Source organism: Oryzias latipes, chromosome 19 (genome assembly GCF_053564925.1).
Source record: "Oryzias latipes strain Hd-rR chromosome 19, Olatipes_Hd-rR_3.1".
Taxonomy (NCBI): domain Eukaryota; kingdom Metazoa; phylum Chordata; class Actinopteri; order Beloniformes; family Adrianichthyidae; genus Oryzias; species Oryzias latipes.
The window spans coordinates 20,349,933-20,374,781 of record NC_136255.1 but is presented as its reverse complement, the minus strand read 5'-3'; the positions used below and the strand labels follow the sequence as shown (position 1 = coordinate 20,374,781).

The following is a 24,849-nucleotide window of genomic DNA, read 5'->3' as shown; positions in this document are numbered from 1 at the left end:
CAGCCCATTGACTGTTTAAAGAAAATGGACTGAGGAAGTGTGACAGAACTAAAATAGTTATTCTGACAAACACAATGGCTGAGTACCATAATAGCAGTAAGCTTCAGTAGAATTCTATGGGATTTTGGCTTCTTGGTGCCACTGGGTACTTCCTATTTAGAACTCGAAGGGGAGAGCTCCCTCAGTCCAGTTTACGCATACGGTCAATGATTCAACCCAGTTTGCACAGAATTTCACAATCTGCTGTGAGGCACTGCCTCTCATTGCAGCCTGTGTTGTAAACGAATGACAAGTTAAAGCAATTTTGAAGATAAAAATAATAAACTGTATTAGAATAAGGCAAATTACATTTATAACACATTATTTTTTAACATTAGTTTACTTTTTATGGTGGCAGGTGGGGATGATGACCTCACCTGTCTTCCCTTGCTGCATGTCCCTGTGGTCTACATGGTGTGGTGGGACAGACTGCAACACCATTCTGTACATAGTACAGTAGAAATATAAAATATTCCATCATTTTATAATTGAATCAATGTATCATTAAAATCTGCACAACAGTTACAATGGGAAAATGTCAAACATATAATGGAAATGTTTTGGAGAGCATAAAAACTCTTCTGCTCTCTATAGCAGGGTTCAGTTGAAGCTAGGTGTGAGTTTTCTTGTAAAGGTATGGATGTAATTTCAATAACAAAGGCCAATGCACAACTTTGTCTCTGAACAATGTTTTATTTTGGGAACTGTTAATATTGCATGTTTGAAAACATCATTTTCAAGAGTCTCTTGCAGATGAAGCTTTAATAAATATTACACTTCCATTTTTAATAAAACAGAGAAGGTGGTTATTCTTTTTTTCACAAATTATGTCTGTTTGGATGAACAAATGTATCAGGGCTTCAATGCAGATGTTGGACTTTTGTGCAGCATATTTATTATTATATTTTATATTGATTAACAATCCAAGTGTCATCCTCTTCCAGCCCACAATGAAAACAAAAGTCTAATAGAAGAATAGAAAAATAGTATCTTAAGCTTTAAGTATAGCTTCCAAGTTCAAAATCTGGACTAATATTATTGTAACAATACTGTTGTTATACTATTAATGATGCATTTTTATTAAACTGAAAATCTGAAAATAAAGACAAGTAATTTATATTTATTAAAGTAAAATACTTTGATAATTAAGATAACCATAGGATGATTTCTTTACTGACAGGCTTTTTGACTGACAGACACAGTAGTTATCGTAAATTTTCAATACACCAAAACAGTTTACACCCCACTAAAGCCATCGTATCCCATCAGCCCATTGCTTGAGTTTATTCATGAGTAGCTTCAAATTCACAGTAAGTTACTTATGACCCCAGTGTGTAGTACAAAGAGCCTACCTCCGTATGCAAGGCTATTACTAACACCTGATTGCTAACGCAAAACAAACCCAAATGAAAAACCTAAATGAACATTTAAGAAGGGAGCTGGTAAACACATCAGCTCTCTTTAAACTCATTGGATCAGAATTTTGACAGTCAGCAAAACAATGATCAGGGTGAAGACAGATGTCATCTATCCTGGAGCACTGCTGCTCTGGATCCTTCCTGTAAACAAAGAAGTTAAGTCAAGCTCCTCCTGATCTACAATAGGAAGGTGATCAAGGTGTTCTACCTAAGCTACGTGGGTTCAGATGAAGTGGTCCAACTGAGATGGCTGAAGAGTCATGATAGGACAAGTCCCTCCTGAAACGCGTGGGGTGACCAGGATAACAATGCTGCAGGAAGAAAGTGTTTAGTTTCTCAGCAGCAGAATGCATACTGTCTCTCTTTGACAGGTTTTACTTACAGCTGTGCAGTTGTTGTGTCTCAACAGACACAAGTGGACATTACAGTGAATGAAAATGGATGAGAAGTTGGTAAAGGTGAACATCTTGAAGGAGAAACGAGCCACTGTGGAGATGCCATTCTGTACCAGCTCAACTGTACCATCATCTGGATTGGGACACCTGTAATAAAAAAGATAGAAAAAGTAAACAAGATTGATACACAGACGAGATGTTTAAGATAGTTGGTGAAGATAAAAAAGTCATTCTTTACTCTTCAGCAATGAGATCCCAACGAACAGGGTATTTTGCAATGTTGACTGGTGTCGCCCAACATGAGTCCAGAACAGTGGAAATCTGTTGTTGATCCACACCTTCAGTCCGCACCTCAATGTAAAGCCTTTCATCTACCACCATTTCTATGTTTGTATTAGAGGTGAAGGGGAAGCGGAAGGCTGCGTCCTGATAGGGGGTCATCCTCATGTGATACACACCAACACCAACTGGAAGCTTCTTCCTCACTACACTGTAAAAGAGACGGCAAAAGAGAGCTTCAAATCAAATGACATCAAATGTTGTAGAGAATCTAAAAGTGTCTATCAAATGGCTCCAGCAACCCTGTGACCCCGAAATGGATTCAGCATGTTCTGATGATGGGTGAACAGTCTCTTAAATGGACATAAAAAGCAGACAGTACAATCACCTCTCCAGAGGGTTTATGCCCACATCCATAGACAGGGCCTGGGACAGAGGGTAAGAACAGCAGAAGAGCAAATGGACGTTCTTCTGACGGCTTATGATACTTCCATGAGTATCCACATCCCCCTGAATGGTGTTCTCATACATGAAATGGGTTCCATTGCTCTGGACATTAAAATGAAAAGGGAATTAATGAAGGCAATCCCATTTAGTCAGTTTTGATAACAGGTTAGCCAATAAGTTTTACCCTGAGAACGGTTCCACAAAGATGACCCTCATTGTCAAAGTGGAAAACAAGTCTTCCATTCTGAACAGTTCCATTGCAGGAGCTATCTTTAAGATGGAGAGCACTGGAGTGAAAGCCGGCCTCAAACAGCTGGCAGCGGGACACAGACATGGTCCCTGAGCTGTTTTCACAGGTGATGGACGAGTCTGTTTGACACCAAAAGACACAAAAAGAAATTGTTTTACCACTTCAATTTGCAAAGCCATATAGGGATTTCTGTGAGAGCATTTATTCCATGAGATCACTGAGGGCAAAAAAGAGTTTAATACAGCGTTACACATCACTGTTCCTGTGGCATTCCTGGGCAACTACAATAAAACAAAAACTCATTCCACTGTCCTGCCTCATTGGCTGAGGTGCGTTTAAACGTTTTCTTAAGTCATCGTTCCAAAGAAAACAGAGGCCGTTCAATTCTCAGAAGACAAAAACAAAGAATAAATAAAAAAATCCATTGATACATATGGATGCAGAGTTCATTGATACTGTATCTTTCTGTTTTTCATACTTTTAGATGTCTAGATCTTTTAGATCTTAATAAATCCCCTGTCACTACTCTGTTGACAATGCTCTGGCTGCACTTTTAAATTTCTATGTGCAATTATTTACTGAAAAAGAGCTGCTGAAAACAATTTTGTTGTGCACCGCATAATGATAATAAAATATTCTGATTCTGCACAGTCTGCAGGATTGCATTCTGTAGATACTGATGCTATAAAGTACCATAACTCTGAGATGTGTCATCTCTAGTATTCTTGTCATTATTTGGTGCAATCACCAGAAAAAGCTGCTCAGCATTAGATCAGGGACGCCACCTGCTGGCCTGTTAACAGTCAGAGCTGAACATTTTCATATCAGGTTTTCTGCTGTCAGATGACATTGATAGAACAATAGTGCTGGGCATTAAAGTTCAGTAAAAATTCTCCCCTGATCAACCCATTGACCTCACCGTAGCTCTCATTGTTTGGTCTATGATGGTGCTCATCGCAGAAGCAGCCGTACTCTCCATTTTTCTTCCCGCACCACTCATGTTCTGCACAGTTCAGCTGTTCACAGGGATCTGACAAGGCTGAGAAAATGATAGGTGTTATTGTCTGCATATGGTATAAGGACACATCATAATAGTAGAGCCATACCACAGTGTAAAGCAGGGCGCCACTCTGGGATGTTCAAGCCTAAAACAGTGCAAGTTTTCTCATAGGCTGAAACTGCAGAACACAGCATGCCATTGGCTGGAGAGTAGAGACAGAGATCATAGACGCAGGAAGAGAAAAATGGCTGTGGGTCAGAGTGCAGGTGACAGGCGCTGAATGGACCACTGGTGTTGGTGATGATGCTGCAGAGTTCAGAGTATTCTTGTGAAAAACGACAGTGTCCATCTTCATTTATTTCATCAGTGGATCCACATCTGGAGAAAAATTACAGATGTATAGTCTGATCCAGCACCAATAAAACACTGTATGATGGTATGATGCTTGTGTTCAGAAGCTCACCCTGGCTGACTGCTTGGTGACTTCCAGCTGTGTCCAAACTCAGTGTCATTTTGGGCGAGTGTGCCACTCGGTTTCACTTTATCATCTGAAGGATCTCCGTTGAAGTTCCCACACATCCCACTGACTTTGTTCTGATAGTGCTGACTCATTCTGACCAATAGAGTACTCTGGCCATCAAATTGGACAATAAGGTCAGCTGCATTAAAGACTACAAAGCCTCCCTGTAATAATAATAATAATAAATTTTATTTGTTAGGCGCCTTTCAAGGAACCCAAGGTCGCCGTACATAAAAGTGAAAATAAAAATAAAATAAAAGCAATCAAATGCACAATAAAATATACATATAAATAGGCCAGAAATAGGAAATCATCGGAGGGAATAGGCGAGTTGGAAAAGATGAGTTTTCAGTTTTTTGGCGAATTGTGAGATAGACCCGATGTTTCTGAGGTCCGGAGGCAGAGAGTTCCAGAGCCGGGGGTCAGAGCAGCTGAATGCTCTGCCCCCCATAGTGACAAGGCGAGCAGTGGGGACATCCAGATGAAGGGAGGAGGAGGATCTGAGGGTACGGGTGGGAATGGCCACATGAACAAGATCTGATAAATATGATGGAGCAAGGTTGTGGATGGATTTAAAAGTCAGAATAAGTATTTTGTATGTAATCCGGTGTGTGATTGGTAGCCAGTGGAGCTGCTGCAGAACAGGCGTGATGTGTTGGGAGGAAGGTGTTTGAGAGACAATTCTGGCAGCTGAGTTCTGAACATACTGTAGTTTTCGTAGAGTTTTTTGTGGTAAACCAAAAAGAAGGGAGTTTCAATAATCCAGACGGGAAGTGACAAGACTGTGCACCAGAACGGCTGTGGAATGCGGACTGAGGGAAGGGCGAAGACGACGGATGCTGCGAAGGTGGAAATAGGCAGACCGGGTGATGCTATTGATGTGAGAAGTGAAGGAGAGGGTGCTGTCCAGGAAGACACCCAGACTCTTAACCTGAGGGGAGGGGGAAATGGAGGAGGTTTCAAAGGGAATTGAGAAGTTCTGGATGCTGTTAATAACGGATTTGGTGCCGATCAGGAGAAGTTCAGTTTTATCGTTGTTTAGTTTTAAGAAATTAGTAGTGAACCAGGATTTTATTGCAAGAAGGCAGTCAGTGAGGGAAGTGGGAGGTAGAGAGGAATTTGGCTTGGTGGAGATGTAGAGCTGAGTATCGTCTGCATAACAATGGAAGTGAATCTTGTATTTACGGAGGATTTGACCAAGAGGGAGAAGGTAGATGATAAATAGCAGGGTTCCCAGGACGGAGCCCTGGGGAACACCTGTAGTGACAGGAACTGTATGGGAAGTGAACTGTTTTAATTGAATAAATTGGGTGCGACCAGAGAGGTAAGAGTGAAACCAGTTGAGAGGTATGTTTCTGATACCTATGGCGGACAGTCTGTCTAGGAGGATGGTATGGGAGATTGTATCGAAGGCTGAGCTTAAATCAAGTAGGAGAATGGAGAGTAGCCCAGAGTCAGCAGCAAGGAGGAGATCATTGGAGATTTTTAGGAGAGCCGTTTCTGTGCTGTGAAGGGGACGGAAGCCGGACTGGAATTGTTCATATAGGTTATTCTGTGATAGATGTATGCGGAGTTGTTCTGCAACAGTTTTTTCAAGTATTTTAGAGATGAATGGAAGATTAGAAATGGGGCGGAAATTGTTGTGGTTTGAGGGCTCTAATCCTGGTTTTTTGAGTATTGGGGTGAAAGGTGTTGGCATCCATTTACAAAGGATGATTAAGAATGCAAAATAAACACCTTTTATTTCTCATGCCTTACATAAGTTCAGTTTGTGTCAGAGATTTAGAACCAGATACTGGATATAGTTTCATTTTGCAAAGTTGTTAAAGTTTTGAAAACAGGAATATTTCTAAATTTGTTATTTTTTGTTACCAAATGGGATTTCTATTTACTAAATGATTGATCTTTATGTTAAGTCTCTGATGATGTGTTAACAGAAGTATACTAGTACTTTCAGAGACACAGATGAGCTCTTTATGGAGCCTTTATCATGTAAAATTAACTTTTTGTGTGTAACATCCTCCTGAGAACAGAGGAAAAAAAGTGTCTTACAATTTCTGTTTTTGTGGATTTATCTCAATGAGTTCTATCACCAGAGGAGACACGCCCGCTTGGGAAGCCTGGCCGAGAGCAAAGACATCTTGGTGAGGCCGTCGGCGTCCAAATGACAATGGTTTCTATAGCCTTTGGTGGCATCTAAGTAGCTTTTATATATATTTATACATAGATATAATTACTTAAATAATATATTATGTACACACAATTTGTTGTTGTTAAATAAGAGAAACAGTCAGACTTAAAAGCTTAAACTTTAATGAAAAATGCATAGTTGCAGGACTTCTTAAAAATAAAAATGTTATACAAAGAATTTTAAAAAATAATTTATAAACATTTAGAAGTCTTAGATCTCTTTGACATGTAATTTAAATGATGTAGCAAAGCCCAAGAATAACTCAATATGTCAATAATATTATTAATCACAAATAAATCAATAGCAAGTTAACAATAATATATAACAATAAATACATAATAAATCAATATTAATACATAATGATAATAATAAATAATAAGATCATAGATATTCATTCCCCCACCCACCCCAGTCAAGGGAGCTCCTTCCTCCTTTTTAGAAGTAGGGATATAATCGCACAGGATTCATAATCACGGATGACTGTGATATAATCAATAATGCTCTCATAGATTGTCCCCCCCACCCCAGTAAGCCCTTGATCTGCTGGAACAAGGATGTTACAGACATTGTGGATGGCATAATGCCAGCAGTGGTGTTTGTACGTGTGTTCCAGAGGTTACTAAAATGTCAATTCGTCCTGACATGTTTGTCTCTGGTGATGTTCTGGCCTTTACTGAGGGAGTGGGCGCTTTATATAAACCAAGCAGAGATCTTCTCTGATGTAGTAGGTGGTGTCAAGAATCTGCTCAAATCTGCGTTGTCTTCATCGCCCTCCCACAGATTCCCCTGCCCATCTTGCACTTTGGCAGCTCTGCTGCTGTGCGGCTAGGGGAGACGGTCCTGGCCTTCGGGAACCCTCCACCCTACATATGGACCGTAACAATGGGGATGGTGAGCGGGAGAAGATTGCATGGAAGCATCAGTGTCATCGTGCACAGCGCCTTCACTACCGTGAGCTCCCACTGTGGTTTGGTCAGGATCGTTCAGAACTTACTCACTGCAGCTTCTCCCTCTTCTCTTCTAGGGAGGATTCTCAGGGGGGCCGCTTGTCAATATGGTTGTCATACATATGCAAAACTGCAGCTGTGAAAAATAACTAATTCTTTATTTTCAAATATTGTTCTTAGGTCTGCTGTCCCCTTCGTCTCTCTTTAGACCTCTATTCTTCAGGAGGAAGGTGCTTTGGACCACAAGGACTGGGTTCATCATAACAGATGATGGTGATATTATCACCACTGCCCAAGTCGTCCGGGGGGGCTGCAGAGTGCAGGTGAGCGACAGCAACGTAGTTTTACTAAAACTTCAATTTGTCATAGTTTGAAGAGCAGGAAATAGGTCTGATTGTGTCCTCACTGATTTCCAGGTGGAGCTGAAAAGTGGATATAGATTTGATGCCACCATCAGACGTGTGGATGAGGAGGTCAACATCGCCCTAATCCACATTAATTCATCGGTGACAATGTGAGCTCTTCCTGTTTGGAACGCAAAGGGAGGGGTCACGAAGTCCAGTTCTCTCATACAGTCATGGGCTGAGACCACTCTGGGGAAGGAAAGCTGTCTCTTTGTTCTTGTTTGAAAAGGATCTGTGTCGCCACCTAGAGGGCAGTAGAGGTGATATCCGAGGTGGAAGCTGTCTCTGCTGATGTTCTGGGCTTTACTGAGGGAGTGGGAGCTGTGTCTAGGATCTGCTCAGATCTGCATTGTCTTCATCGTCTTCCACAGATGAAGCTGCCCATCCTGCAACTCTGCAGCTCCCCAGCTGTGCGGCCAGGCCAAGCAGTCCTGGCATTGGGCAATCCTCCCTGCATGCATGTCACTATGGGGATAGTGAGGGGGAGACGGTCCCTCAGACAAAACAGAATACAGCACAGCGCCTTCACTACCGTGAGCTCCCACTGTGGTTTGGTCAGTGTGTCTGTGAGGACCGTTCAGAACTTACTCACTGCAGCTTCTCCCTCTTTTCTTTTAGGAAGAATTCTCGGGGGGGCCGCTGGTAAATATGATGAGTGATGTTTATCTGAGCAGAAGCTGGATTCTGACATTCAGATTATAATAAGATAATATTAAATATATATAATAAATAAGTGTAGTAATAGCTATCAAAATTGAACAACAGGAAAATGGATTTGTGTCCATTGCTCTCATAGATTATCACCCCCCCCCCAGTCAAGGGTGCTTCTTCCTCCTTATTAGAAGTAGGAATATAATCCCAGATATTGAGGATGCCACAACACCAGCAGTGGTGTCCATATTATGTTTCTGGAGGTAAGTGCCTGACCCTCTGTTCACTGAGCTGAAGGCTGGCTGTGGTGATGGGATGTTGATGCCTCAGCTGCGTTTACCTGGACAAAAGTAATTGGAATGAAGATCAGAATAAAAATGCGTCATGTAAACATTCATTTTAAATTATTGATGTCTATGTTAAGTCTCTGATGATGTGTTAACAGGAGTATACTAGTGCTTTCAAAGACACAGATGTGCTCCTTAATGAGCCTTTATCATGTAAAATCAACTTTGTAAGTTGTAACATAAGAGTGTAACATCCTCCTGAGAACCGAGGAAAAAAAGGGTCTTACAATTTCTGTTTGTGTGATTTTTCTCAATGAGTTCTATCACTAGAGGAGACATCACATGGTTCCTCATGGGAGGAGGGCACCGCCATCTTGGTGAGGTCAAGTCACTGCCGCAGTGCATGCATGTGAACACATTTTTTGCAAAATGCCAGTCCATTGTGTGGGTTTCCACTGCCAAAAATCGAAGAAATTAGTCCACGAAGGAGGAAGGCATAAAATTTGACAAGTAATTATTATAATTTTTTCTTTTAATGCTGCAGGGGCTTCATTCGTTTCTACATGTTCACTTTTTAATAAAGATTATTCAAATCTTTATTGTGTTGATTAACAGTACCTGGCGCGACCGCTAGAGGTCTCCAAAAACGTCCATTAACAGAAGATTTAAAACACATTCATTAAACACTATAACTTTCACTCATAACAGAACAGACTGACATAAGCTGAAAAATTTTTTTTTTCCATGGGATTGATATGATATTTTACATTTTTATGACAGTCTTTGTATTTTATATTCTTTAAGCAAAAATTATCAAAACCAAAGAAAAAAAACCCCAATATATTTAAATCTGTGTAAAGATAGTAGTTATAAAGATAGCTTCAAGTTTAAAGAGTATTTTAAATTTCCATCATATGAGGCAGTTGATATTAGATGTTTAGAAGTACTGAGATCTGAGTAGGTTTCGTTGCTGTTGAATATTGGTATCGAAGGACATATATATATATATATTAGGGGTGTCACGATTCTCCAAATCCTCGATTCGATTGCATTTTCCATTCTAAGGTCGTGGTTCGATTCGATTCTCGATTTTTACATTTATTCGTTTTAAAGCCCAGATTGTCATTTTTCAAACTAGACTTTCATGCAATATAATATCTGACCTCTGTTTGCAATGTACCACACTACATGGTCAAATTTAAAACTTTTATTAACAACACAATGTAACAATAACTTATATCTTTAGTCAATTGAAAGCTTAAAATAAACTGCCATCTCTTTTAAAAGATCTCTTTTGTAAGTGCAGTCTTCTTCACAAAAGATGACATTCAAGTTTACAACAAAACAAACAAAAACAATAAAACAGACATGTCCATAGTCTCTCAACAATTAAGTGTCTTAAGCTATTTCCGAACAGATGAACATATACCACACTCATAACTACTTCTTATCCCCTGAGAATGATGACTGTATTTTTTCATTCTTTCATCTTCTTCCTAAAGATGGATATGTTGTTTAGAGCTTCTCTTTGAGTTGTCAAAAACATTAACATTTTTTATAATAAAACAACACAAGACAACTGTAACAATTTTGCAGTTTTAAGTTCTTCTTAAAGAGGAATATGGAAAGAGAACTTCAATAACTTTCTCTTTTACATTATTGCACATGGAGGGAATCACCGTAGCTGTGAGATGCGTTATACTTGGGATTTCGTTGCGTGGCTCTAGCACGCTAATTAAATGCCTAAAACCGGAGTTTTCCACCACCGAATAAGGTCGCATGTCCGCGGCTATGAATACTCCTACCGCACGCATAATTGCATTTGCACAGTTGAGTTGCTTGGAAGTTTAATTCCAAATGAAGACGGAAGAGTAGTTTGTGTAGTTGTTGGTTTAACACAGTGCTTCTCAATTATTTTTTGCAAGACCCCCCTAGGAAAAAGAAAAGGTTTCTCGCCCCCGCCCCCCCCCCCCCCCTTACCTCACCCCCACCACCACACACGCACGCCGAACACACTCGCCCGGAGACAATGTATTAGGTTAGTATCTATAAAAATTGTGTAAGTATAACTAAAATTGTATCTTTTAACAATAAAAAAAATACTTTCAACAAATATAACATTTATTTTGCCACACAGAAACCCTGTTCCAGTCTAAAACAGAAGAAAAGCTTAAAATAAAAAAATCTGTCAGTTCTTATTTAAACTAGAAACATTTTGACCAACTGAACCATTTGAAGCGGAGAAAAATATTTCAATCCATAAATAATATTAAATTTAAATTTATCTGAAACATTAACACAGTAGCACCAATATATTTAAAGTTTTTCATCTGAAGAAACAGATAAAAACATTGTGCTGATTTTTTTTCTCTAAATGATGGATTGCTTATTTATGATCTCATAAAGTGCAGCTGCTTTCCTGAATTACCTGCTGTCTTTATCTGAAATACTGACACCAAATAAACTACAGGCAGGCAAGGAATACATTGATGGAAAATAAAGACATCATCAAAATGTCTACAATAGTTAATAAAGAATGGTGTTATTAGCATGAGCCAAGTAATCTAAAGGCACGCGATGATCCTGATCTGGGCAACTCTCCGCATGCGCGTTCCAACTCTCAGCCGGATCTCACCACCCCTCCCCTTTCATTCTCTCACACAGGCCAGCCGCGTGTGACAGGAGACGCTGCAGGGACGGCAGTTCACTGTTTCAGGCTGTTACAAACTCTCTGATAGAACAGATAATAAGAAAACAACAGGGGCGCGGATTTTTTTCCAAGTCACCGCCGACCCCGTTAAATTTGCGCACCTGTGCCTTAAACCGCTGCTACTGCGCGCCCCCCCCTGGCATCGCATCTGGGCGCGCCCCACTATTTGAGAAGCACTGGTTTCACAGATAAATCTATCTTTTTGTGGTGCCTGCAGAGATGCCCTAACATGTTAGTCATGCTGCCAGTGAGATAATATGCTACACGCACATAGCACAGCTTGCAAACTGTTGGGTTTTTTTTTTCAACGCGAAAGTTTTCAACATAACTCACTGGAAATCCAAAATACTTCCACACCAGCGACTTCAGTGAAAGGGGACGTGATTCGAGTTCTGTCGATGGGTCTCCTGCATCTGCAGTTGCCATGCTATCTTTTGAGCGGCTGTTAGAGGAGGTTGACTCGCAGCACTTCAACACAAGTGTTTTTTTTTCTGCTTGGCAAGTAACCGGACGCAACATGGGGGCGCGGCAGTATCGACGATTCCATTTTTTAATTGGAAGTTCGAGACTGTGACTTCATTTCGATCGATTTTGATTTAAAGTCGAAATCGTGACACCCCTAATATATATATATATATTTTATATAAAAGCTACTTAGATGCCACCAAAGGCTATAGAAATCATCGTCATGTGGGCGCCGTCGACCTTACCAAGATGGCGTCGCCCTCCGCCACCGTCGGCCAGGCTTCCCAGGTCTCCTCTAGCGATATAACTCATTGTCTCCTCCCATGAGGAATCACGTGATGTCTCCTCTAGCGATAGAAATCATTGATTTTTCTCTTCATACTTTGGTAGAAACTCCTCTGATCTGGACTTTGTCTGTCTTTGCAGAATTCTCCCCCAGCAGTCCCACCTCCACCCTGACCTGCTGCTCTCCTTCCCTTCAGCTTTCCGCCCCTCCGCCCGTATGGTCACCGTGGGGAGCCGTGCCTTCAGCCACTCTGCTCCCAAACTCTGGAACTCTCTCCCCCTCAGACCTTTGTGACATCGACTCCAATTTTTAAATCCAGACTGAAATCTGCTTTCCCTGATCACAATTTTTCATCTTGTAACTGATTTTATAAATTGTTTTAACTTGTTTATTGTCTTCAACATGTTGTGATTTTATTGTGTTTTCTTTCAATCTGTACAGTGTCCTTGGGTGTTCTGAAAGGCGCTTTTAAATAAAATATATTATTATTAATCTTTAAAAAAATGCTTTGATATATTTATGCAAAAAACTGATCATTTCAATAGTTTTGAACTTTATCTTGGTGGTTTATTATTCATTTTCAGTTAAAAGAAAATATAAACGAATTGGTGCTTTCTGTTAATTAATTTATATTTTATACATATTTCATAAGGCATTGTTATTTTTTCTTTGTTTCAAACATATGCTATGACATATTTTTATGCAAAAACTGATCATTTCAATCATTTTGAACCTTATCTTGGTGGGGTTTGTTTAAATTAATTTTCAGTTTAAAGAAAAATAAGAGTTTGTGTTATTTTTCACTAAATTGTCATATTCTTACCTGGTCCTGCCCATCCAGTGGTAACCATGACAACACAAGAAACAGGTAACCTACCTGCTTCTTCCTTCTTCTGCCCCATCAGTACTGGGGAGACAGGCTGCGTTGGTGTTGGGGTCAAAGGTCAGACAGTGACCCTTGGTGCTAGGCAGCTTCAGCAAGTCGTGAAGCAGGTCGTGACCGCCGCTCTGTCCCCTGAACTTCCTGTCAAGCACCAGCCGCTCAGGTGTCAGCATTTGCTCCAAGGCCCTGACTCTCACCACATGGATGGTGGGATCGCTGCTAAACCTGCAGGACGAGGTTCGGGTTAAAAACATAAATTAATAAGGAGCTGAGTCTGAGTGAGCAGCTTTTTCCCATAACTGATACAGAAGGAAGCGTGGGATTTACCTCCTGAAGCAGAACGCAGATGTCAGCTTCCAGCAGGGGCTGATCAGTGTGCTGCTGCAGAGGGGCCCCTCGCCCTCCCTCTGAGACTGAAGCCCCACTGACACCTGCTAAGACCTCGTGGGGTTTAGCATCACACTTCACCCCTGCCTCTGCAGCCCTGGATGTTCCGCCCCAGAGAGGGGCACTCCCCCAGGAACTCCTCCTTCCCTGTGCACCTCAGCTGGTCCAGGTGGAGGGGTCCTTTCCCCTGACCAAAGCCTCCTGCTGTAGTCCTCTGCCACTGAGGAGGAGGCATGGGAGACACGAGTCATTCTTGAAATGTTTTTCCCTGAGCTCTCCATGTTTACACAAACCTGTGTCCCAGTTGTCTGCACATCACAGCCACGTTCAGGTCGTTCCAACCAGAGTGCCTCCCAGTCTCCATGGAAATAAACCTCAACTCGCCCTTCTTTCCTGCTGCTGCCACCCACCAGCTGCAGAAATAAACCTAATTCATATTCATGTCTGATCTGGAATTCTTTTCAGTAAAAACACAGTTTACCTTCAAGAATCCCATTTTTTGATAGAGTTTTAATCCTGAAGTACACACCTGTGGAAGGTGAAATGACCGACACCTCCTTGTTCTCCTGACTGGATCTCCCTCTGCAGCGAACCCCAACGTCTTCACTGTGGGAGCAGTCACAAAACACAATCCCACAAAACAAGATATTTTGAGGACTAATTTTTATTTTGGCAACATTTCTAGAAAGGAATACATCATTTACTTTTAAAATATGCATTCATTTTGGACATACAGTTTGTTTGTTTTGTTCAATGTTTACTCCAAAAGGCTCTGATACGTTGTAGAATAACTAAGGGTTAATGGCCGACAAAGTATGCATTAACCGCTTCGCGTCGGACGGTTCAGGCTTCCACGCCGTGCGTTAAAAAGTGATAATGCATACTTCGTCGGCCATTAACCCTTACTTAAAGCATACCCAGCAGCCAATCAGAATCGAGTATTCACCTGGACCATGGTATAACATTAAATGAACATTTCTCTAAAAACTATTAAAACCTTCAGAATCACTTTTACCATGTCGTGTTACAAATTGATGGTATTTAGAGCAGTGTTTTTCAACCTTTTTTGAGCCACGGCACACTTTAACCCTGACAAAAATCCCGCGGCACACCAGCATCCCAAAAAAAAAAAAAAGCAGAAATTCATGGTCTGTATTGATCGACAGCCCCCCCTCCCCCGCAATCTCACGTGGATTTTTGTGATAATTGTGGCAGAAAAAGCAGGAAGTTGCGGCTGTTTTTTTCTAAGAGATGAACCACCAGCTAAAGACGAGCTTTAGCTGGTATTTTTGTTAGAACTGAGCGACTTTATCAGCAGAATTAAGAACAAGGAAGTGAAGACTTTAACCACTTCTGATTGGTCAGACTGATGACATGTGATTAAGTCTTGAAGAATGATTGGCAGAGACAGTTAAAGGGGCGGGACTTACACAGTTATAGCTGCAGCTAAATCGCGGTACCGTGATTCTTATCAAAATGTCTTTAATAGAATTAAATAAACACAAAGAAAAAGTAATTTTAAGATCTTTTATATTCCTAACTACTCAGGGCTTATCAGGGCCTGTTTGGATGAACAAAGAGCTGATTTCCTGGAGATGGAAAATGTTTTTAGATCAGTGAATGAGGGCAATTTCTCCATGGCGCACTTGACCATCTCCCACGGCACACTAGTGTGCCGCAGCACACTGGTTGAAAAACACTGATTTAGAGCACAGAGAGGGAAGATGTGGTATTAAAAGAGACGAAAATCCTTGATGTGTCTAGCTGTGATTACCAAGTTTTCCCATTGTTTTCTAGCCGCAAAACAAGGCAATCAGCTTGACGTAAAATATTAATAACTTGCTCAATTTTAAGTCTATTGGGCTACTTTTTTGTTTCTGTGTTCATAATTGGAAACTCTTATCATTTGTGAAAACCAAAATGTATCTCTGGACCTTAGAAATTTGTAGCTTGTGGTCCCTAGACTTAAACAACTTCACTTTAGCACAGATTCGTTCCCATATTTTTTCCTCTTATTTCTTTAAATAACCAAGTAAACCCATTAAAACACAATCTTATAAATAAAAAACAATCATCTAACTTGGAGGCAGCAATGTGTATTTTAGGGTCTGTAGTCATGTGGGATGACTAAGCCCCGCCCCTCTGCTGCTTTCCCTCTCAGGGTCAGACACCTGTTCACGTCATCTGCAGCTGCAAGTTGGTCACCCCACCCCCGCGTGCTTTCTTCGCGCGTTTACTATACAGAGAGGGTGTAAAACATGGAGTGATATTTCTGCCACCACGTTGCACACAAAACGTTTTAAGTCGCACACATACTTTCTAAGTTAAAGTTGCAAGTGAAAATATTAAATATTTGCTTTTCAATAATATTTTATTCTGCTTTGATTTTATATATAGATATAGATCTATATATAGATATATATATATTTATTTATTGCTTTCAAAAACTTTTTTTGCGCTAGCAAAAAATATGCCTAGGGTGCTACCTGTTGTCGAGCGGAGGGCTGCGGACGGCAGGGGCAAATCTGGCAAAAGTGGTGCGCATACTAGCCTTAATCTTGATGACTACGACAGAAAAAAAAAGTGAACTAAAACGCTCTTCCCCGTGAAAACTTACAACATTTTTAATAAATATGACGTCTCCCACTTCCCTAAACTAGTCGTCGAGGGGAGGGCTGCGGCCGGCAGGGGCAAATATGGTAAAAGTGGTGCGCATGGCCTTAACCTTGATGACTACGATAAAAAAAAGTGAACTAAAACGCTTTTCCCCGTGAAAACTAACAACATTAAGAAATATGACGTCTACCACTTCCCTTAATTAAGTTGTTAGAGTAAATTCAACTTACCTTTCACAAGTTCCTCCAGCCAGCAGGTGCTTGCAGCTTCTCCAAAATGGCTGACTGCAACGTTTCTCCTCCTGGAATGCTTCTCCAATAACGGGGTTTACCAGTCCAAAATTAAGGGGCAAAGGCCAAAACGTAAATCATATGAATGAAATGAATCGTATTTCATTTTTTATCAACATGATTTAAATATATTACGACGGAGTTTTAGGGCCAGTTTACGACTCTTAAGTCGTAAATTTACTAAAGAAAGTCATAAATGTTAATTTACGAGATGTTAAGTCATACATTTACGAGGATTAAAATCTCGTAAACATACGAGAAAAAAGTCATAGATTAACAAGGAAAAAAACAACGTTTTCCGTTTATCAGAGCCTAGCTTGAGGCAGAAATATTCGGAGCCTTTTGTGAAGCTTTATTTGACGACTCAAAATCATATGGAAGTTTCACATTATTTTATTTTATTTTGTTTCACTCATGTAATGTTGTATTTATCTTATTTTTTGCTATTTCTTTTATTCTTGGACTGTTATTTTATTGCCATTTTTATTGTTGCTGCTTCTTTGCTCTGTCATGCTAGTGAGAAAAAACATCTCGTCTCACTTGTGTATTTCTCTGCAAATACTATGTGTGGAATGACAATAGATAGACAATAAACAGAATTTTGAATAAACATAAAGATCTTGTCTTTGGTGGAGGAAGAAAGGATTGAAGTGGAAAGCTGCAGGGACACCGATGGCTTCATCGGGATGAAGAGATCCTGCAAAACACCCATCAATACATAAAACAATAAATTATTGTAAATCAAACAAATGAGCTGCCAAACATTTGGAACGTTATCAATAAACATTCAGCTGACCTGTTTTATTGAGTTTAGTCGGTGTGCTCTGCTGCGTGGCGTTCACTTGCTGCTCTGTATGCTCACTTTCACTTTAATCTTGTAAAAGTTTGTTTTTTTTCTCGTAAATTTACGAGTTTTTTTCTTGTAAATCTAATCTAGAATCTCATAATATGACTTTTTTTTGGTGGCCCTAAAACTTTGTCGTAATAAAAAGATGTAATACTGCTAGAAATCAAGTGTGATCTTCAAGATTGTAACATGTTTCGAAGGTAAACATAATTTGTTCATATTAAACAAACAACCTCACTTTTCCAGTTTTTTCAGTGTTTAGGATTAGATTAGTTCGCATTAGAGTTTTAATCCTGAAGTTCACACCTGCAGAAACTGAAGACCTCCTTGTTCTCCTGACTGGATCTCCCTCTGCAGCGAACCCCAACGTCTTCACTGTGGGAGCAGTCGGTCCGTCCCGGGATCCCGTGACGACATCCAGAGGGGAGGTCTCTGATCCTTTACAGTGGACGTCGTCCAGGAGAATCAGCCTTTGCCAAATAACTCATCTGTGACGACCTCTGCATGACCCCTGGAAGTGCAGAACAACTTCAAGTCTGCTTAGATATTTGGTCATAAGAAAGAAGAGTAATCTTATCAAGGAAGTTTTTTTATTGGCTAGAATTTTCTTCTTAAAATTAAATTCTTGGAAAGACCTTTTTTCTTACCAAATTGTCAGATTTTTTTGTGGCTTTTTTTCATTTTTACTTGAATAATGTTTGACTTTTTGTTGCGTATGGTTTGAAATCAGCATTGGAGGCTCCAGAAAAGTTAGGATGAGGAAAAATCGTTGAAAAAGAAGTATTCGTGTACTGTATATGTTGGCATTACATTTTTTAAATTATATTTAAGAACACTAAGTTTCAATGTTTTGAGGTATTTTATAGAGTTTATTTATAAGTTTAGTATTTAAAAATGTGGTGATATAAAGATCACTTTTCATATTTTTTTTACATCTACTTTTGATTTTATGTTTATGATCATAGTTTATAGACACAATGCTGTTATTTTTACTATTGCATATCTACAAACAAAAACATGCAGCAACATGGGATGATTATTGATGCCCAACAGATATATTTAGAGGTTTGTCTGTGCGTACCCGTGTAAGGGCTGCAGGAGACCGCGGCGTCCTCCATGTGGTCACCGTTGTGCTGCTCCCAGTCGCCATGGGAACGCTGATCCAGAAGGATGTCATTGCCGGTACTCTTCACAGCATCCAGCAGGATCGGTACTGAACCTTGACCGACATGAGCCCACGACCAGGCCTTTGCTGTACCGCTACAAGACACAAAACCTGACAAACCTCCACCGCTTCTTCCTGTGTTCAGAGAAATGAAAAACGATCCCAGGTCAAGAGAAAAAGATACTCATTCAACAAATATTTCATCCTTTATTTACCTCAGTATTGCATGAAACAACAATACAAGCAAATCAAATATGAAACGGTTTGTGTTTACTATAAAAATAGGTACAATTATCAACCTATTTCAATGAAAGATGCCTAAATGAGTCGGTTCTGAGTCTGAGATTCAAATATCACATGAAGCTTCATCTCGTTGGAAAGACAGTTCTTGCTTTACTGCACAACAGGAATCAAAATTTGAACACAAGTTTTTTACTGAAGGTCACACTATCCTGTGTCTGTGTGTTATAATGCCCTGCTTTATCATCTTTAATTCTAATTAAAACACTATTTTGTTATTAAAAAGAAATTCATTCATCTTCTAATTCGTTTTTCCCTTTCGGGGTCACGGGGCTGCTGGAGCCTATCCTGGCCACTTGTGGATGAAGGTAGGGGACACCCTGGACAGGTCGCCAGTCTGTCGCAGGGTAGAGTGTCCACAATCACACACCCATGCACTCTCACATTCAACCTAAGGACAATTTATGTTGACCAATGAACCTATGAAGCAAGAAACAGGGGAGGAAGCCAGAGTCCCCAGAGAAAGCCCCCGCATGCACGGGGAGAACATGCAAACTCCACACAGAAAGGTTCCCCGTTGATGTTTTTTGGTCCAGGACCCCCAGGGGTGACTTGAACTGGGGGCCTTCTTGCTGTGAGGCAAGAGCTCTAACCACTGCGCCACCACAAAGCCATAAAATAAATGTTAAGGACAAAATATTATTTCACAAATGATTTCTACTCAAAAAAAATATAGAATTTTGCCTTTCATCCCATTTGTAGGGATGTGGTCGTCTTGACCAGCGCTCACAAATCCTTCTTTAATCTGACAACAAGGACAGAAAATTACACAATTAGTCTCTGGGTGATCTCTTCCTCCTTCATTAACATTTCTGATCAGATCAATTCTGTTCCTTTTGAAAATATATATACGGAAACACATTACTTCCACCTTCATGTTTTATCTGTGTAGATCAACATAAAGCAGGAAGGCCTTTTTCCTTCTGTTTTTTATTTAGTTTAAATCAATAAAATAACAAACTGTTACATAGAAAGGTTGTTCAATGTGTAGAAATTGGAAATCTTTCTTTTTATGTCAATGTTGTTTTTCAATAAAAACCTGCTCTGAAAAACCCTGACATACATTTTCAATTTCATTTGAGCTTTTTTTAAAAAGTGGTGGAGATAAAACAAATTTTGTCAGATATGACATTTTAGAGGAGTCTTAATTAAACACCTAAATTGGAGATTTTACAATAAAACAGCTTCCTTCACGGTGCTTATTGTTAAGCTACAAACATTTTATTTAAAATTATTAATTAAAGATTTTTTTCCAAAAATAAGTAGCTAATTTTACAACACGTGGTGTATTTAAAAAAGATAAATTCTGGCTGTCAATCCGTGCAGGAGGGCGTGACCTAAAAGCTTATAGGTCAAGAGATGAGCACAGGTTTGTTAACTTTAGTGCACATAGAAACATATATTTATTACTTTAAATATGTTGATTAATGCTTACAATTTTGTTTAAAAAAGATTTCTTTGCAAGACAAGATTTGGAAAGATTTTATTAAAAAGTTAATGAAGAAATGTTTAAAAATTATGCTTAAAAATAAAATATGTACCTTAATAAAGACACGTAGTTTGATTATTGGTTTGCCTTTTTTCCAAACTGCATGGTTCTCATAAAAATAAAGGTGTATTTTAATTCATATATTTTAGAAATTTTCTTCTTTTTTGTTTTATGTTAAATCATTCTGGAGCTTCATAGGAAGAAAGTTTAAGTAAAAACAACAAAGAAAGGGAAAATTAGAGGCCACAATGAGGTAAAAATGTTTGGAAAGCTTGGAAGTTGCACAGATTTGTGTGTCTAATGTTTTAAGAAATTGCACAAATTTATGATAAAACTTGGAAGGGGACTTTGGTTTAATTCTAAGCCAAACACCAGCTGCAAAAATGTTAAATGAGAAAAAAGTTGTCTCAAACAATTAAATCCTCTGGTTGGTGCCTCTGTAATAAAATGAGTCAACTGATGCTAAAGTGTTGTAGTTTGAACTGCTGCTTTCCTTAAAACAGTGGAATTAGATTCCACTCTTCTTCTGAGAATCGATGTCCCTCGCAGGGTAAACAAGATTCTGTCTCTGCTGCTTGGGGATGTCCTAACCTGCATCCACGTTGTCCAGGGGAGCTGCAGAGTGCAGGTGAGCACAGCAACGTTGTTTTACTAAAGTGTCAATTCGTCCAAGTTTGAAGAACAGGAAATAGGTCCGATTGTGTCCTCACCGTTTTCCAGGTGGAGCTGATGAGTGGAGATAGATTTGATGCCACCATAAGGAGGCCGACATCGCCCTCATCCACATAAATCCATTGGTATTTCTTTATAGAAATCTATGGGCTTTTGGCTTGCTGTGACCAGCAAGTACTTCCTGTTTAGAATGCAAAAGGGAGGGGTCACTAAGTCCAGTTCTCTTCTTCTACCAATGGAAATTCTTAGTGTTCTTAAATCTTCTTTCAGAATCAGAATCAGAATCACTTTATTTGCCAAGTACAGCGCATGTACAGGGAATTTGACTTCGGTTACTTGTGCTCTCGTGCAAACTAGCAAGGTAGAAGGATAAATAATAAAGGGATAAATAATATAAAAGAAGGTAAGTGTAAGGTAGCTGTATGAATAAATAAACATAACTGAATAAGGAAATAGATTGAAATAACAAGACAAAAAGATAAAAAATAAAAAATGAAAAATGCAGCAGCAGTAATTCCAGTTGGACAGTTTATGTGATTGTACAGTGTCCTTGAGTAGTCTGGAGTCAGGTGTTCATAAGAGTGACAGCTCGGGGGAAGAAGCTGTCTTTGTGGCGAGTGGTTTTGGTTCGCAGTGTCCTAAAGCGTCGCCCTGACGGGAGGAGGCTAAAAAGGCAGTGTCCAGGATGGGAGGGGTCTTTTACGATCCTGCCAGCCCGCTTCCTGGCACGGGATCGGTACAGGTCCTGAATGGGGAGAAGGCTGGTACCAATAATCCTCTCAGCAGATCTGATGATTCTCTGAAGTCTGTTTCTGTCGTGTCTGGTAGCTGAACCAAACCAGACCGTGATGGATGTGGTCAGGACAGACTGGATTATTGCCGTGTAGAAGATGGTCAGCAGCTCCTGAGGCAGGTTGAACTTCTTGAGTTGTCGCAGGAAGTACAACCTCTGCTGAGCCTTTTTCCGGAGTGAGTCAATGTGAGCGGTCCACTTAAGGTCCCGTGAGATGGTGGACCCCAGGAACCTGTGTGAGTCTGTTGAAGGGACAGTGCTGTTGAGAATTGTGAGTGGGGGGGGAGTGGAGGGGTTCCTCCTGAAGTCCACTGTCATCTCCACTGTTTTGAGTGGGTTCAGCTCCAGGTGGTTCTGGCTGCTCCAGAGGACTAGCCGCTCCACTTCTCCTCTATATGCAGTCTCATCACCGTCCCGGATGAGCCCAATGACTGTGGTGTCGTCTGCAAACTTCAAGAGTTTCACAGAGGGGGCTCCTGATCTGCAGTCATTGGTGTAGAGGGAGAAGAGCAGAGGGGAGAGAACACACCCCTGGGGGGCGCCAGTGTTCAGGATCCGGGTGCTGGATGTGAAGCGACCCAGTTTTACCTGCTGCCTCCTGTCGGTGAGGAAACTGATGATCCACTGACAGGTGGGGAGAGGCACGGCGAGCTGGGACAACTTCTGGTGGAGGAGCTCTGGGACGATGGTATTAAATGCAGAGCTATAGTCCACTTTTGGCTTTTCCCATCAGGGGTCGCCAGAGTGAAACAACCTCTCTTTTGAGGATGAGTTGCATGGTAACTTGGCAATGTTTTACACTGGATGTTTTACACCTTCCTGATGCAACCCTCTCAACTTGTCCAGGCTTGGGACCGGCACAGAAGCAGAGAAGGGAATAGGAAGCAGCCTGGATTTGAACACTGGTTTCACAGTTGGAAGGTGCTGCAAACCTGGCTCCCCTTTTTCCTCTTTCGGCTTCTCCCATCAGGGGTTGCCACAGTGAACGAGTTGCATGGTAAACTTGGCAATGTTTTTATGCCAGATGCCCTTGCTGACGCAACCTTCTCAAACTGGGCTTGGAACTGGCACGGAGGTAGAGAAGGGAACAGGGAGCAGCCTGGAGTTGAACCCTGGTTTCGCGGACGGAAGGCGCCACAAACCAGCATGAGCTAAACCGGCTCCCCTTAGTGTTGTTAAATACAAGAAGAAAATGTAATGCCAACATATACAGTACGCAAATACAGTTTTTTTTCCCAACGTTTTTTCCTCATCCCAACTTTTCTGGAGCCTCCAATGCTGATTTTAAACCATACACAATGAAAAATCAAAAATTATTCAATTAAAAATGATAAAAAGCCACAATAAAATCTGACATTTTGGTAAGAAAAAATTTATTTTAAGAAGAAAATTCTAGCCAACAAGACTAACTTTTTTAATCTATCTATATACCCAGGCATTGTCCCACCAAAGTGGGGTAGCCTAGACAGGGCACACATTCTTAACTCCCTCCTTCTCTTCCCCACACCCTCCTCCTTCAGTGTGTGTGTGTGACTGGTCTAAGGCCTGGTCTAAGCCACACCACACTGTCAGCTGCACAGCCCAGTGTGGGCACCTCCACAGCAGGGCCTCAGCCAAGGCTGGTTTCCCCTTGCCACTTCACAAGACCAGACCTCTGCCACACCCATCCATTCATTCATACACAAACTCTCTCCATCCATCCCTGTCCTGAGCAGCCTCTCTCCCCTGCACCACAGTCATCCCTCTGTCCATCCCATTCGTGGTCTTCCTCTCATTCTCACTCCACTCACATCAGATTTGTTTACCTTTTTCACCAATCGCTCCCTTTCCATTCTTCCAACATGTCCAAACCATCCCAGTGCAATCAAAAATTTTTTAAACGATTATTATTTTGCTCCTGAAAAACTTCCTTGATAAGATTACTTTCTTATTTTTTCGTTTTTACTGTGTACAAATATCTAAGCAGACTTGAAGTTGTTCTGCACTTCCAGGGGTCATGCAGAGGTCGTCACAGATGAGTTCTTTGGAAAAGGCGCCGGGCTGATTCTCCTGGACGACGTCCACTGTGAAGGATCAGAGACCTCCCCTCTGGATGTCGTCACGGGATCCCAGGACGGACCGACTGCTCCCACAGTGAAGACGTTGGGGTTCGCTGCAGAGGGAGATCCAGTCAGGAGAACAAGGAGGTGTCGGTCATTTCACCTTCCACAAGTGTGTACTTCAGGATTAAAACTCTATCAAAAAATGGGATTCTTGAAGGTAAACTGTGTTTTTACTGAAAAGAATTCCAGATCAGACATGAATATGAATTAAGTTTATTTCTGCAGCTGGTGGGTGGCAGCAGCAGGAAAGAAGGGCGAGTTGAGGTTTATTTCCATGGAGACTGGGAGGCACTCGAGTTGGAACGACCTGAACGTGGCTGTGATGTGCAGACAACTGGGACACAGGTTTGTGTAAACATGGAGAGCTCAGGGAAAAACATTTCAAGAATGACTCGTGTCTCCCACGCCTCCTCCTCAGTGGCAGAGGACTGCAGCAGGAGGCTTTGGTCAGGGGAAAGGACCCCTCCACCTGGACCAGGTGAGGTGCACAGGGAAGGAGGAGTTCCTGGGGGAGTGCCCCTCTCTGGGGCGGAACATCCAGGGCTGCAGAGGCAGGGGTGAAGTGTGATGCTAAACCCCACCAGGCGGCAGTGAAGACCAGGCCTGAGGAGCTGAGCTGTGGGTTAAGGAAGATGGTGGAGGGCCAGAGGAGGAGCCATGAAGAGGAAAGCACAATCTGCAATCAAATACGGAAAAACTGGCAGTTTGGTAATCAATTATGCAAATTTCTTAATATTTAAAGTATTTAACTCTCAAAGCCAAACAAGAATGTCTAAATAGCTCCTCCCCCAGGACTACGTGGTCTTAGCAGGTGTCAGTGGGGCTTCAGTCTCAGAGGGAGGGCGAGGGGCCCCTCTGCAGCAGCACACTGATCAGCCCCTGCTGGAAGCTGACATCTGCGTTCTGCCTCAGGAGGTAAATCCCACGCTTCCTTCTGTATCAGTTATGGGAAAAAGCTGCTCACTCAGACTCAGATCCTTATTAATTTATGTTTTTAACCCGAACCTCGTCCTGCA

The 24,849-nt window shown here is 41.1% G+C and overlaps 2 protein-coding genes and 1 long non-coding RNA gene across 6 annotated transcripts in view; 2 read left to right on the top strand and 1 right to left on the bottom strand.

Moving 5' to 3' along the window:
- LOC144987848 (serine protease HTRA3-like) overlaps positions 1-7,274 on the top strand; it is a 65,749-nt gene extending 58,475 nt beyond the window's left edge. Inside the window, exon 5 of the mRNA XM_078937448.1 lies at positions 6,445-7,274. Coding sequence (XP_078793574.1) covers positions 6,445-6,496 — 52 coding nt within the window. The 3' untranslated portion in view covers positions 6,497-7,274. The remainder of the gene's footprint in view (positions 1-6,444) is intronic.
- Positions 713-17,687, bottom strand: LOC105358267 (alpha-tectorin-like). 3 transcript variants are annotated; one of them, XM_078937433.1, is made up of 16 exons: positions 17,619-17,687; positions 16,406-17,162; positions 16,046-16,124; positions 14,089-14,165; positions 13,853-13,972; positions 13,500-13,779; positions 13,167-13,397; positions 4,292-4,512; positions 3,935-4,206; positions 3,748-3,867; positions 2,763-2,947; positions 2,520-2,680; positions 2,091-2,342; positions 1,840-1,999; positions 1,666-1,768; positions 713-1,598 (listed from the first exon to the last, which is right to left on the bottom strand). In XM_078937433.1, exons 8-16 carry the CDS (start codon positions 4,438-4,440, stop codon positions 1,567-1,569), a joined length of 1,434 nt encoding a protein of 477 aa, XP_078793559.1. In that variant the 5' UTR covers positions 4,441-4,512; positions 13,167-13,397; positions 13,500-13,779; positions 13,853-13,972; positions 14,089-14,165; positions 16,046-16,124; positions 16,406-17,162; positions 17,619-17,687; the 3' UTR covers positions 713-1,566. The 3 variants fall into 3 exon arrangements, with proteins under 3 accessions (XP_078793559.1, XP_078793560.1, XP_023804981.1); XM_078937434.1 differs by lacking the exon at positions 16,046-16,124 and having other exon boundaries at positions 13,853-13,986; XM_023949213.2 differs by lacking the exon at positions 16,046-16,124.
- A 6,039-nt stretch (positions 17,688-23,726) lies between these two features.
- LOC144987850 (uncharacterized) lies at positions 23,727-24,769 on the top strand. Of its 2 annotated transcripts, none has more exons than XR_013651522.1 (4): positions 23,727-23,942; positions 24,059-24,178; positions 24,252-24,541; positions 24,626-24,769. It is a non-coding gene; the product is annotated as an uncharacterized LOC144987850 (long non-coding RNA). The 2 variants fall into 2 exon arrangements; XR_013651521.1 differs by having other exon boundaries at positions 23,733-23,942; positions 24,614-24,768.
- Positions 24,770-24,849: the final 80 nt, after the last annotated feature.